This window comes from Apis dorsata, unplaced genomic scaffold, assembly GCF_000469605.1.
Source record: "Apis dorsata unplaced genomic scaffold, Apis dorsata 1.3 scaffold_196, whole genome shotgun sequence".
In the NCBI taxonomy this organism is placed as follows: Eukaryota; Metazoa; Arthropoda; class Insecta; order Hymenoptera; family Apidae; genus Apis; species Apis dorsata.
Window position 1 is genome coordinate 126,461 of NW_006263480.1, and position 13,333 is coordinate 139,793.

At 25.3% G+C, this 13,333-nt stretch overlaps 1 protein-coding gene across 6 annotated transcripts in view; it reads right to left on the reverse strand.

Annotated features, from left to right (window-relative positions):
• LOC102670708 overlaps window positions 1–13,333 on the reverse strand; it is a 132,134-nt gene that overhangs the window by 46,359 nt on the left and 72,442 nt on the right. The window contains exon 3 of one of the 6 annotated variants that reach the window (XM_031509975.1): window positions 7,649–8,141. The exons of 4 other annotated variants lie outside the window; for them this stretch is intronic. In XM_031509975.1, coding sequence (XP_031365835.1) covers window positions 8,115–8,141 — 27 coding nt within the window. In that variant the 3' untranslated portion in view covers window positions 7,649–8,114. Of the gene's footprint in view, window positions 1–7,648; window positions 8,142–12,364; window positions 12,497–13,333 lie in introns of those variants that run through there. One more of the 6 variants, XM_006614714.2, reaches the window with a different exon arrangement.

Consider the following 13,333-nt stretch of genomic DNA (forward strand, 5'->3'; position numbering starts at 1 on the left):
AGGATCGTGAATGGGGTACTCGCGGAGGGGGAAGAATCGTTGTTGGCTTCACCGGTTGAAATATATATATATATATATAGGTATAGGCTGAATTCTGTTAAATCTAGTGGAATTAAACGTTGAAGGGCACTTAAGGAGAGGGGAAACACGATGGGCGTTTATAGCGAGCCTCGTCAGGCTGAAGACACGATTTATTTCGACGTTTTCCCTCAGCGAAGTTTGCGGTGATTCTTCTTCGATGTGTGTGTTTCGTCGTTCCTTAAAATTAAAATTAAGAATGATTGATGTGTATTTATTTTGAATTTTGTTTTGAAGAACATGAAGAAATGATGTATATTGAATATTTTGTATAATTGAGAGAAAAAAAGGTACGTTTTTATTTTTAATTATAGTAAAATTTTGTTTTGAAAGTGTATATTTGTTTGAGTGATTAAAATTAAGTAAATATCGTGAATTTGAATTAAATGTAACAAAAATACTACGACTTAAATTTATCATACATATATAATACATGTATAAAAATAAATTTCAATTGATAATTAGTATATATTATATATGTATATATATATCGATTTTATACCATTCATTGTAGTTTATATAAATATGACATTGTTCTATAACAAACAAACTACTTATGATTATATAAATGAGGAAATAATCGATGAGAAAACACGATAATTTTCATAATGATTTGAATTTTGTGTAATGTTAAATTTTCATAAAGATGCAAAAAAAATTATCGTTTGATTTCTTTAAAGTACAAATAAATACATTTTCCATTTTTTAAAAAAAATTTCAAAATTATATTATAGTGAAAGTTTATTTTATTTTATTCTATATATTCATCACACAATCGTTAAGTTAATACAATCACGGAAAGTGAGATCTAAAAGCTAAAATAAATGAAAAAATCGATACACAATTTAAATTAGATGAAGCAAGATAAAAATAACATAGTAATGTAACGAAAATAGAACTCGTTCTGGATATCGCTTTATCTTTCTCTCTATTCAATTAATCTTACAATTTAATAAATAAGCTTCGACATTTTTATATATGTTATTTTATTTTATTTCTAGAATTGATCCTCTAAAATTCAAATTTTTTTTTTTATTTCAATAAGAAATTGAATGGACATTAAGCAGTATGTTGTATGCATAAAATAGAACGAAAACAGAATTTGTCGCGTGACGAGTTCGACAACTCGGCTGCTAGGAGGGAAACACTGTATAGTTTGATTATTTACCGATAAATTTTCCCGTGTTACACGTCAAACATGCAACGAATTTGCTTGTTGGCATTGGGTATAGCTGTTTCTAAATTAACGAACCGCAAACTATTCACCCCTCAAAGCACGTGACACATTCTCCCTTCTATCTATGTTCGACGATCGATCAGACGTATCGTTTGACTTCGAGGAAAATCTGGCATGCTGTTTAACGAGGGTAAATCATAATTGTGACAAGATTGCCATCTTATTTTACTTTAAAATCGAAATTATTTAAATCAATAATATTTGAAGATAGAGAAAAGTTTTATGTTAACAAAATTTTGTAATTATGAAAATTGTGTTTAATATAACAATGTATAATTTTATATAAATATAAAATGTTCTCAAATTAGTTATTTATTATAGAAAACTTTAAAAAAAACAATAAAATGTTTTGTTAAATAATAATAGCTAAAACAATGATATTTTTACTAATATTAAAATATTTTTACTAATATTAAAATATCTATTACAATAGATATCATTTTTTGCAAATTTTATTGTTAATTTGAAATTAATTCTCTAAATATTAATAGTTATTTTAATTACAATAAAGTTACATGAAAATATTTTTTGATCTTGCAGAATTTAAATTCAGAAGTTCTTTTTTATTATATATTTTATATATATTATATATTTTATTATAGAATTTTATTCTTTTGATTTTTCTTTTTTCTTTCAGAAATAGATAGCATTAAGTTAAAAAAACATAGATCAAATTTTTTAATTTAATATCAGACAGACTATAAAAATAAAAAATAACACACATATAAAATATGTATAATTCTAAAAAAGATTAAAAATAATTATATTTTTATCTTATCAAGATGCTTTTATCTATCAAAATGCTTAAAATTTTAATTAATTTTTAATTAAATAAATTGATATACAAAAAAGTATAATATATATATAAAAGTATATTAAAATTTATTTAACAAATGTAACACACGAAACTAAATATGTTATTAATCGACATGTATAATAATGTATAATAATGTACATAATGCATAATAATCATATGCCTATTATTCTCTTCTGTAAGTTAAACTGAACACGTTTGCAAATAAAGCACAAAATCCAAAAACCTCTCAACAGATTCATAACTAAACTATATGCAAATGTTTATGCATGTTAATGTAAATATTTATGGGAAATTTAAATACATAAAAATCTATCATCAATGAACATGATACGCAAATACATATAAAATATCCAAAATAAATACATATCATTTAAAAGATAAGACAGACCTTTATTTCTACAATTATATTCATTAAAATTTCAATTTGCATAAACACTTATACTCTATTCATAATTAATAAATAAAAAATTAATATTTTTCTCTATCAATCAAAATATTAAAAATTGTATCATAAACTGAGAGATAGATATTGCACATATAAGAATACTACATTTATAATAAAATCCGTATATAAGTCCAAATAAAAAACCAGAGAGAGATAACAATCCTCAGATCACAAAATTTGAAACGACTTCAAAGGAAGTTTCATCGAGTTTCGAGATAAAGGCATCGTTTGTATTCACCGCGGCGCGTATGTTTAATTACGTGCAAGCTTTGCCGCAATGAGCTTGATTAGGGGTTGCCGTGTTTGTCGTTTTAGACGGATCGCCAACCAGATTTCACCTTAGTAGTACGTGCATCCGTAACTCGAAGAAGCCTCACAGGTAAATTTCGTTTATTCCAATTCTATGAAACACATTGTTCGCATGCAAACAAACGTTTCACACATCTTGACAAATGTTTCATATTTGAAATCACTTCGTTCTGCATATCGTTACATCGAATTTAGCTATGTAACTTTTCGATAATTATTTAGAAAAACGTACCAACCACTGGTCTTAATAACTTTTTTAATGTATTATCAAATCATTCTGATATTTGTTTAGCATTGTGAAAATTTTATTTGCAGCAATCGTTGTTCATTAACAAAAAACAATTTATTTGAAACTTTTAAATTAGGTTAGGTTCATTGCTACGGAGAATTAATGGCAGATTAAAAAAATTAATTAAAATTAAAATTGTTAAATCAAATCATAACATTTATTCAATATGATGACCTTGACAGTATATTAAAAAAAATAATTGAGATCAATAATATATATAATTTTATAAATATTTACCCTTTATATTTTCCATATTCGTCTAGCTCATATAAAATCCCATTCAAATTTCGTTCATTTAAAATTAACATGTCCTCATTCAAGGGGGGATTGCATTCAGAATGAAGAATCGATATTTCGCGAATCGAATCGTGCTAAAAAAAAAAACAGGCTATCTTTCATCGTGTATTTATTTTCGAGCGAAGATACACAAAACCAGAGAACGGCTGGAAAAACGCGAGTGCACCAACGATAAATTAGCTTCGAAACCGATCGATTTCCATTGACAAAACAATTCGTCCAACCTGCGCCAACACGAGAACGGTTTTAAATCGAGTCGTAATCGATCGAGGCGCCCTCTTGCTCTTGTTACTAGAGATCGCTACGTCGTTGAAAACGTTGATCAACTTTTCGGAACAAATATCGAGTTTAAATTTCATTTCTTTTAAAATCACTTTCATAGAGGATAGATAAAACGGTGAGGTTGAGGTATAAGAGTCATTAACAATGGCAAGAGAGGAAGAAAACTTTCGTTTAGATACCTTACTCGTATTGCAATCAGGATTTCCGTCTCGATGCTTTCTTTTACAAGGACTTGCTTTTATCTCGGTGCTGGAGCTCGTGTGTTTTTAAATTAGGGTAAATCAGGAAGAGATAAGTATCGTAGATGAGATAAACTATATAAGTTTACTTACACAAGTTTCGAGAAAATTAACTTCTATATACTTGATGTTAAAATTCAGTATTTTAAAATAGACAAAGAGTGAAGATTTATTTTTCGACAGTTTTTTAAATTACTATTTTTAATATAAAGAAAATTTTCTTTAATAGTAAAAGATTTTGAATCTATTCTCAATATTTTGTATATATTTTTTTGAAAAATTCGCTAAAAATTGAAATTAAGATTTATCAATTTAACAATTACTATTTATCATATAAAAAAATGTTTAGAATTGGAACAGGAAAGTTGAAATTATAAAATATAAATTTATATGTATTATATAAATATAGTGTTATAATAAATGTGAAACATTTTTTAAATTTCTTTTTAAAGAAAATAGATTATATTATATTCTTTTATATGAGATAGAAATATAGAGATAATTCTTTTCTCAATTAAATAAACATAGTATAATAATGATAACATTGTATATATTATTAATATTAATAATAATAATAAGATAATAATCACGTATATCTTTAATGCAATAATGCTACTTATTAGCGAATCTTTACATAGCGAAATATGCAAATCCTTAAAAAGATCGAAAAAGATAAAAACATAGATAAAAAAGAAAGAAAGTATATAGAAAGGAAAAACAGAAAAGTATGAGAAAACAGGGAAAAAAAATAAAAAAAGAAAAGCAAAGAGAAACCATCTAATAAGTCAATTGAGCCCAATTAAAATTTTGTCGAAAAACATTGAATATATGTTGTCTTTATAATAGTAATATAAAGACAAAGCTGAAAGAAATAATAAAACAAAGAATATGGAAATGAAAATAAATACAAAAACAAAAAGTGTATAAATAAGTGGAAACAGTATATAATAATATAAGTAATATATAATATATATACATATAATATAGACAGACATAACCTTTAATTTTATATTTTAATAAATATAAAAATATAATAAATAACGACATAGTTATATAATATATCTAATATATTATCAAATTTCTTTACATATTTTCTATTAATTAAATCTAATTTGCGTTTAAAAAATAATTGGCCTATTCTTTTAAAAATTATGCTATGCATTTTTGATGAGCAGTTAGTAACTTACTGCACTTACTAGTCGAAATTCGCATCGAACGATGTTCTCTTGAATTTTAAAAAGGATCTCTCTTTTCGGTCCCTCTCGAAGATCTTACTTCGACAAGATCGTGCACCGTTAAGCTTCTTTTCCTCCACGCCATTTACTTGTTCTTTGACTCTTTTTATCTTCAACTTTTTTCCTCGTGGAGCGGATGTATCGAGAGGTTCACGCCAAACCGTGTCATGCATAATTTACAAAGTTATCGAGAACGTCGTCGAAAGAACGTGTTGCCGCGCCACTTGTGACCGAATACTGAAGTTTCTCTCAAGAAGGCCTACTCTCTTACGTCATCACGTCAGCCATTGGGCCATTGGATCTGGTAACACTTTTTCGAGTTGCGATGGATCGCAACTTCACAGTAATATCGAATCTCGATTTCGATTTTACATCGAGATCACCTGTGAGTTTTTTCATAACCATAGGCTAAGTAAAAAATAAAATGGTGAAAAAGTGAATGTGGCAAATATTTTTGTTTCTTTCTATTTGCTGATATATGTGAATTTTTTTGTTATAACATAAGAAGAGTTGATAATATAAATAAGATTTTTGTTATGTAATAATTATATATTTTTCGATAGAATTTCAACAGAATTTCAATTCGTAATTAAATTTTATTTATTACTTTTAGTTTTCATATTCTTTAAATTTCAAATAACTTTGTTTATTAAATAAATATGAAAAATTAAATTAAAGCTTGAACTTTTTAATTTTCAATTTTTTGATCTTGAATCTTATTTTGATCAATGTTCAAAAAATAAAATAAATTCTTAAAGAAAGAAATTTCAAATACTAAAAATTTATTGATATTTGACATTTAGACATATTTTTTTTCTTGCAACATCGGAAATTATGATTATTATTTTCAAAATATACAAATAATTTTATAATCTTTATAAATTTTATAACTATTAAATAAAATATCATAAAATAGCATTAAAAAATGAATAACATTAAAACTTGATCATAACATGTTTTGTTCGTATTCATTCACATAGCATAGAATAATTAATAGTTAGTATATAATATATAAAGTTATAATCAAATTCTTCTACTGGATGCTTCAAATATTTAAACTGATTACATAAATCTTGCATCATAGAAGGATTAAACTGTTTATGTATCAAAATTGTGTTTATTAAATTAATATAGATAATCATCTTTATTATCTATTTTATCCAAAAGTCGAATTTATTTATAAATAAACTTATAATTTTATATAAAAAATAATTAAATATATGATCTAGTTAATGATCTGATAAATAAAATAATATATTTATGTCAGTAAAATATGTAAAATGTATAAAAAAGAAATAATTTCGCTCAATATTTATTTTACTTTGATTCTTTATTGATGATTTTAATATCCAATCGATTTTTATTCGTTTATTCTTTTTTTTTCTTTTACAAATTATTTATTTAAATTTTTTCTTGAAAACGTAACAGTTTATTTCGAAATTTTCGTTTCAATTTTCGCAAGAATGGAATATTCGAAACGGAACAGAAATGAAATATTTTTATCAAATTAATGCACGTCGAAGTAAATATTCTATCCCGTTGAACACGAGTTTACATGTTGCGTTTCGAAAAAAATTGCTTTAATGGATGAAATATTTAACCGTCAGCGAAATGGTAATTTTCTAAAAAGAAACATGCCTGCAGGGTTTAATTAAACTCGTATCTATCTTGTCCCGTGAAAATTTGATTTAATGGAAAAATTGAATGCCTGGTATCTGTCTGTTCATTCATTTTGCAACGCGTACGAGTAATGATATTCCCTATATAAATTAATTCTTTACAGATAAATAGAATGAACAAATAGAAAGATTATTGTTTGGTTAGAAGAAGAGTTGAGTTGCCAAAATTTTTATTATAATTGTATTATTTATAATATTAATTTGTAATTGTATTATATTATTTAAAATATTTTGATTTGTAATAAAAAGAAGTAATAATTATGCAAATTATTATTATTCTTATAAATTTAAAATTTTATACAATATAATAATATTTGAAATAGTAAATATATATAGCTATAGTTATCGCGAATATGTATATATATATGTATAATACAAATAATTAATAAATTTCAAGCCCATCAAAATTGACAAAGAAATGTTATATAAATAAATTCTATTTAAAAACTAATAATATTAGTGATCTTTCTCTTTATGAAAAATACATATCTTTCTTTGAAGAACTATATACCAAAGAAAATATTTTTAATCCTGAAAACAATGTTTTTGAATTGAAATTATTTTCAATTAGTTATTAAAATTTTTTAGACATTGTTGATTGCTTTTGATTTTTAAGAAAAAGAAAAAAATCACGTGGATCAAAATTAAAAAATACACAAATTTAATTTTCAATTGTTTCACTTCTTTAACAATATCAATGATATACATTCGTATGAAACTTATTGTCAAACATTATCCATTATTTTCCTTTCTATTATTTCAATACTAGAAATTTACTTATTTATTTTTGTACATATTCTTCATGAAAGAATTTTATTAACAAATAATTAAAGGATCAATAAAATGTGTACATATACAACTCATCGGTTGAAAACAACGCTTTTTTTACATCTCTAATAATAAAAATTTTCTTCGTGTTGGACCGTACAGGTCGCTTGTCGCGAAATTTATTCTCTCCTTCACGATCGGCCGCGTATCTAGAACAATAATTCCAGCTGCATCGATAATGAACACCTCGAGGGGATTTATCGGTAAATTTCCAGGCAAGGATGATTGACAGGGACGTGACTGTCGAGGGAGAACGACGTTAGATCTTTCGTAACTGTCGGTTTATGTTCCGGTCATATATCTTTCCCCGTGGAAACGAAAATCAAAGGAGCAGCGCAGTTTGTGCGAAAGGCCATCCCTTAAGATTATTGCGGAAAATTTAATCGTCCATTCGTTGATACGTTATCTGAAAACATTTATAACGTTGATTAATTGATAAATTCTCGAGAAATTGAAATATTCTTACGTGAAAATATTCCACGATTGTGGACATTTTAATTAATAAATAATAATTTATTAATAATAATTAATAAATCCTATGCTTGTCAAACTTATTTAATTTATTTAAAAGTAATTGAAATTTCTTTTTTATAAAAGAAGAATTTTTATATTTTATAATCTATGTCAAAGATATTATAATTTAGGAATAAATCATTTATCTTATTTATTTCATTTTTTAAAATGATTCTTATATAGTAAAAAAGTAATTTTTTATTTTTTCTTTGAGTCTTTAAAAAATTCAATGCAATGTCTGTATCGATTGTTTTAAAAGAGTTTAAAAATCATTTTGCTTGAATTATATTTAATATTTTCTTGAATATCAAATTAGAATTGAAATCGTTTAATTTCAATTATAATTATGAAGTCAAAAAAAGTTTACTAATGCTACAGAGAATGGAAATATTTTATTGATTAATATGAGTGACAAGAATTATAAGAATAATAAAGAAAAAATATAGTTTATTAGAAATTGTTCGAAATCAGCCTACAAAAATAAAATACCAAAACGAATTATTCTTAGTAATAATATTCTAATAATATAAAATCTTAAAATCGAAATGAATTCCATTGAATTTCACTTATATTCATGTATTGAATTATATTGAATCACTAATCATAATATTATTTTGTATATTATTTCTTATAATATTATATATAATATTCTATTTAAAAAACTGAAATTCACTTTCGTTTTTTAAATAACATAGAAAACGAAATATATAATATCATAAAATATCATTAAAATTCTTTCCTTTCTTACATTTTTCAGAAACTTTCAAAACCAATTTCGAGAAAAATCTAATCTAATATGAACACAGCTTGTACATCATATTCTTTATATATATATATTGTTTTTATCAAAATTATATTTATCATTTATCAAGACACTTATTCCACAATTTTTTCTTCTTGAACGAACGTGAAGAAACGATTAAGATTGTTCGAAAATTCGGCGTGGAGAGAAAACTGTTCGAGAGGTTAACTGAAAATATCTGGATCTTGATTAATCCACCTTCGATTTAAACAACGTCCAAGTTTTACGATAGTTTCTCGTAGCGAAACTTGTGCAATTTCCGCCACTTCCGTTCAAACGCAAGACGAAAGTAAGAAACGGCCATTAACTAGTTAAGTGCTTTGTAACAGGATTAAAATATAACGACAACGTTCTCGACCGTGATCATTGATTCGATGATGATGGAAAATGGATCCTCTTTCGAATACTCTTCGAATAAGCTTACGAATCTTGTAAATTTAATTGAGCTTTTTTAATTCGATTTCGATTTGTGATACTTGGATTAGATAAAAGTAAAATTTTCTTATGGTTACAATTTTTACAAATTTTTTTATTCGAAATTTATCTCTTATTTCCCTCTTTTTTCTACATCTCGTTAAATGTATAATGTTATTCGTTCTTTTAGTTTCATTCAAACAAGAAGTATGCTAAAAAGAAATAAAGCATCATCAAGATGATATTAAAATGAATGAAGTTAATAATAGGAACCAAAAATAACAATTATTCTTAAATTTTCTATGATAAAAATCAATAATAAAAAGTTGATTGTTATTGAAATTTAAAAATAAAAATATAAAGAATAAAAATCGAAGAACAAAATGATTAAAAAATATCGATTTTTAAACTTTTTGGTTACAAATAACATTATTAGCATCCAAAAATTTAAATTCTCTTCGATAACTATTATTAATGAAGAAAATTTTGAATAGTTAAAACATTATTACTAATAATATTCTGCATTGAATTAAGTCTTCTTTTTCGACTGATTCTTTTATATAAAATTCACATGCAATGTTAATATCAGAATCACGATTTTGAATCTCACGAGAAGAATCTGAAGTTACCTGCTTCTACGTATACATAAAGAATAAAATTGATAAAATCAAATAGTAACATTTAAAAATTCAAAAATTTTTAAATACACATATTGAACTTTTTCATGCTAAAATTTCAATAATTAAATCTGATTAATTTTCTATCATATCTTCATCTTAAATGAGCATAAATACTTATCTAATGATTAATTATATTTAATCTAGATTTTCCAATCTAATCTATAAATCTCTTGATACTTGATTCGATAAGAAACTTTTGATTCTTCTCTTTTGAGTCATTTGCTATGATTTTTCGAATAAATATTTTTTCATATGATTTTGTACAATTTCCTTATACTATCTAATTAGAATATCTTCTGTTTCAGCCATTAACGGAGATTGCATTCCAGTTACCGATCTCGTTTCCTCGTATAATCGGCAATGTTTTGTTCCTCCACCGGTATTATCGCACCGTTACATTGGCACAATCCGAAGTGGAGAAGAAATTTCATCGTTAACGAGTCGAAAGAGAATACAGATGGAAGGAAAACTGGATCGAAATTGATTAGCGGTCGATGGACTTGATCAAAGTATAAAGTTTCATCAATTCTTTGCGCACTGATTCCTGCATCAAGACACTTAATTAGCACTTGCTTTGCAATCGATTGTCAATTAAAACTTAATTAAACAACACTCGTTAAGCAACCCATTTTCATTTTCAGAATATAATCAAGGATGTCGTGTAATTTATCGCTATTACTTACGTTTGATGTATTTTGTATTTTTATCGTAAAATAGAAACTGTACATATAATTCATATAATTTAACAAATATATTGTATAGATTACATAACATATTTCTATATGTGTTAAATATTTTAATATGTTTAAAAAAATTGTAGAAGAAACGTAATATGAAAAACCAATCTGTGATAGAGAAAATAACAAAAAATAGATATTGATAGAATAAAATTGTACATGCGTATATATAATTAGATGGATCTATTTGGATATATTGTCTCGAAGAAGTAATTACGTGAAAGCTGTAAAATATAAATATTGGAATAATAATTAATATAAGGATTAATTAAAAAAAAATGTATTATGTAAAAATGTACTATATTATAAATTAAAATTATTATATATATATATTAAATCAAAAAATATTCTTCAATAATTACAGAAATGAGTAGACTTTAAAAAAAAAAACATTTATTTCTTCCAGTCACAAGATCCAATTTACGTTACAAGTATAGCTTAAAGCAAATTTATCGTTAACTTGACAGGATGAACTTATCCAAGAAGTATCTCGCGTGGTTCGAGGGAGAATCGGATAATAATTAGTCGTTGCTTGCCACTGGGATCGTCGATTAAGGCCAAGAGGCGTCGTTTCTTCCAATTATGAAGGAAAGCTTCAGAACCGCTATAATACTCGGCTTCCCTTTAAGGAGTGCCCTAATCGGTGAAAGCATTAATCCTTAGACAAAGGAAGTTAAGTGTTTAACGTGAGCCTAACGAGTGGATAAAGATCAACTTTTTGCTTCATCCTAGATGAAAACTAAATTTTTTGATTTTTTAATTATAGGTGTTTCTTTTACTAAGCGAAACGATGATTGTAATGAAATGCCTAAACAGGTGATATTATATGTATATAATACATATTTTCTTTCATGTTTTATTGGTGCAAATTTGCCATACAATTTATTGAGGTTGTTGATCTTTATACTAAGAATGAGAAAAGAAAAATTGTATAATTATCTATTTTTTAATAGTTAAAAAAATTTGCAGATTAGAAAAAATTAAGTTTTGTTCAATGAATTTTTAAGACTTGAATGTTTTTTGTTAAATATATTTTTAGATCTTGTCATTTTTATTTTTATTTATATTATTAATTTTAATATCTTTTTCGAGTTTAGTATAGATTTATTTATTATTAGAATAATATAGATATTTTAAAAGGAATATAGTATATAAAATTATATATATATAAGATACATTATTGATTAAGTAAAAATTAAGAATCTCTTAAGAATTCTTATTAAAATAATAATTCTTCAGTTTACTTTCAGATTTCTTTAATTTATAACAAATTAACAAAATGGAAAAAAATAATTTAATTAAATTAAATTATTAGAAAATAAATTATTGAAATCAATGAAAATTTTAATTTTCTAGTGATTTGCAACATCTCAAAAAATTTAATGATAAAACTTAGATTTCAACAAGTTAAATATCATTAAGAAGACTTTATTTTCACGATTAATAATTAATAATAGTAAAAAGCTATCAATTTGCATTCCATTTAAGATCATTGCACATCAGAGATAACATATTTTTTACGCTTATTTTAGTTTATTTACGCTTATGCAAAATTATAAATTACAGATATTAATATATTTGTAGAACACCTTTCAAGATTTGAAAGTCTAGAAGCCTTAGAGAAATAAAGACTCATATAAAAATTGCAGACATATACTAAGATATTAAATGAAATAAACTTAAATTATTTATACTTTATATTTAATGCATATGTCTTATTTTTTTAATATATTAACTTTTATGTTTATTTTGGTCTCTAGAATCAATTTTGAAAATGTTCCTCAAATATATGTTTGACTATTCCAAATTCAATCTATATCACAAAGAATTAAAATAATAATTGCAATAAATAATTCAAGTTAAAATAAGTTTTATTTCAACCTATAAAAATTTTCGCAACTTACCAAAAGAAAATAAAATTTTAACATACATAGATCTTCCAGTTATACAATTTTCACTATGATTCTCTTATATTCCATTGAACAAACCAAAGAAGACAGAAGGTTTTAAAGAAATTCAAGAAGAATTCCAAAAAGCTCAAAATATCAAAAATAAAAAAAACACAAACAGAAAAATGCGAATCGCAGAAGCAAAGGTAATCGATCCAGCAAAATAACAATTCGCTGATCTGCATAATGCTTCTCGATCAGCGATCCTCTTTGCCTCTGGTGTCACTGGCAAACTTGCGCTTCGTCAACTGTTGCTGAACAGTTTGGTATAATTTCTCAACGATTCCCTTCTCGGCTACAGTTATCTGCACTTGAACAAGACGCATCGTTCGTTTGATTCCCGAATAATTACCGGTAAGCTCTCGAGAGAGAAAGAGAGAGAGGGAGAGAGAAATCTCTTACTTAACTCACAGATCGAACTTCTCGAGGAAATATTCCGCGTATTACGCGCGTGGTTTCCAGATCTCTCTTTCTCTCTCTCTCTCTCTCTCTCTCTCTCTCTC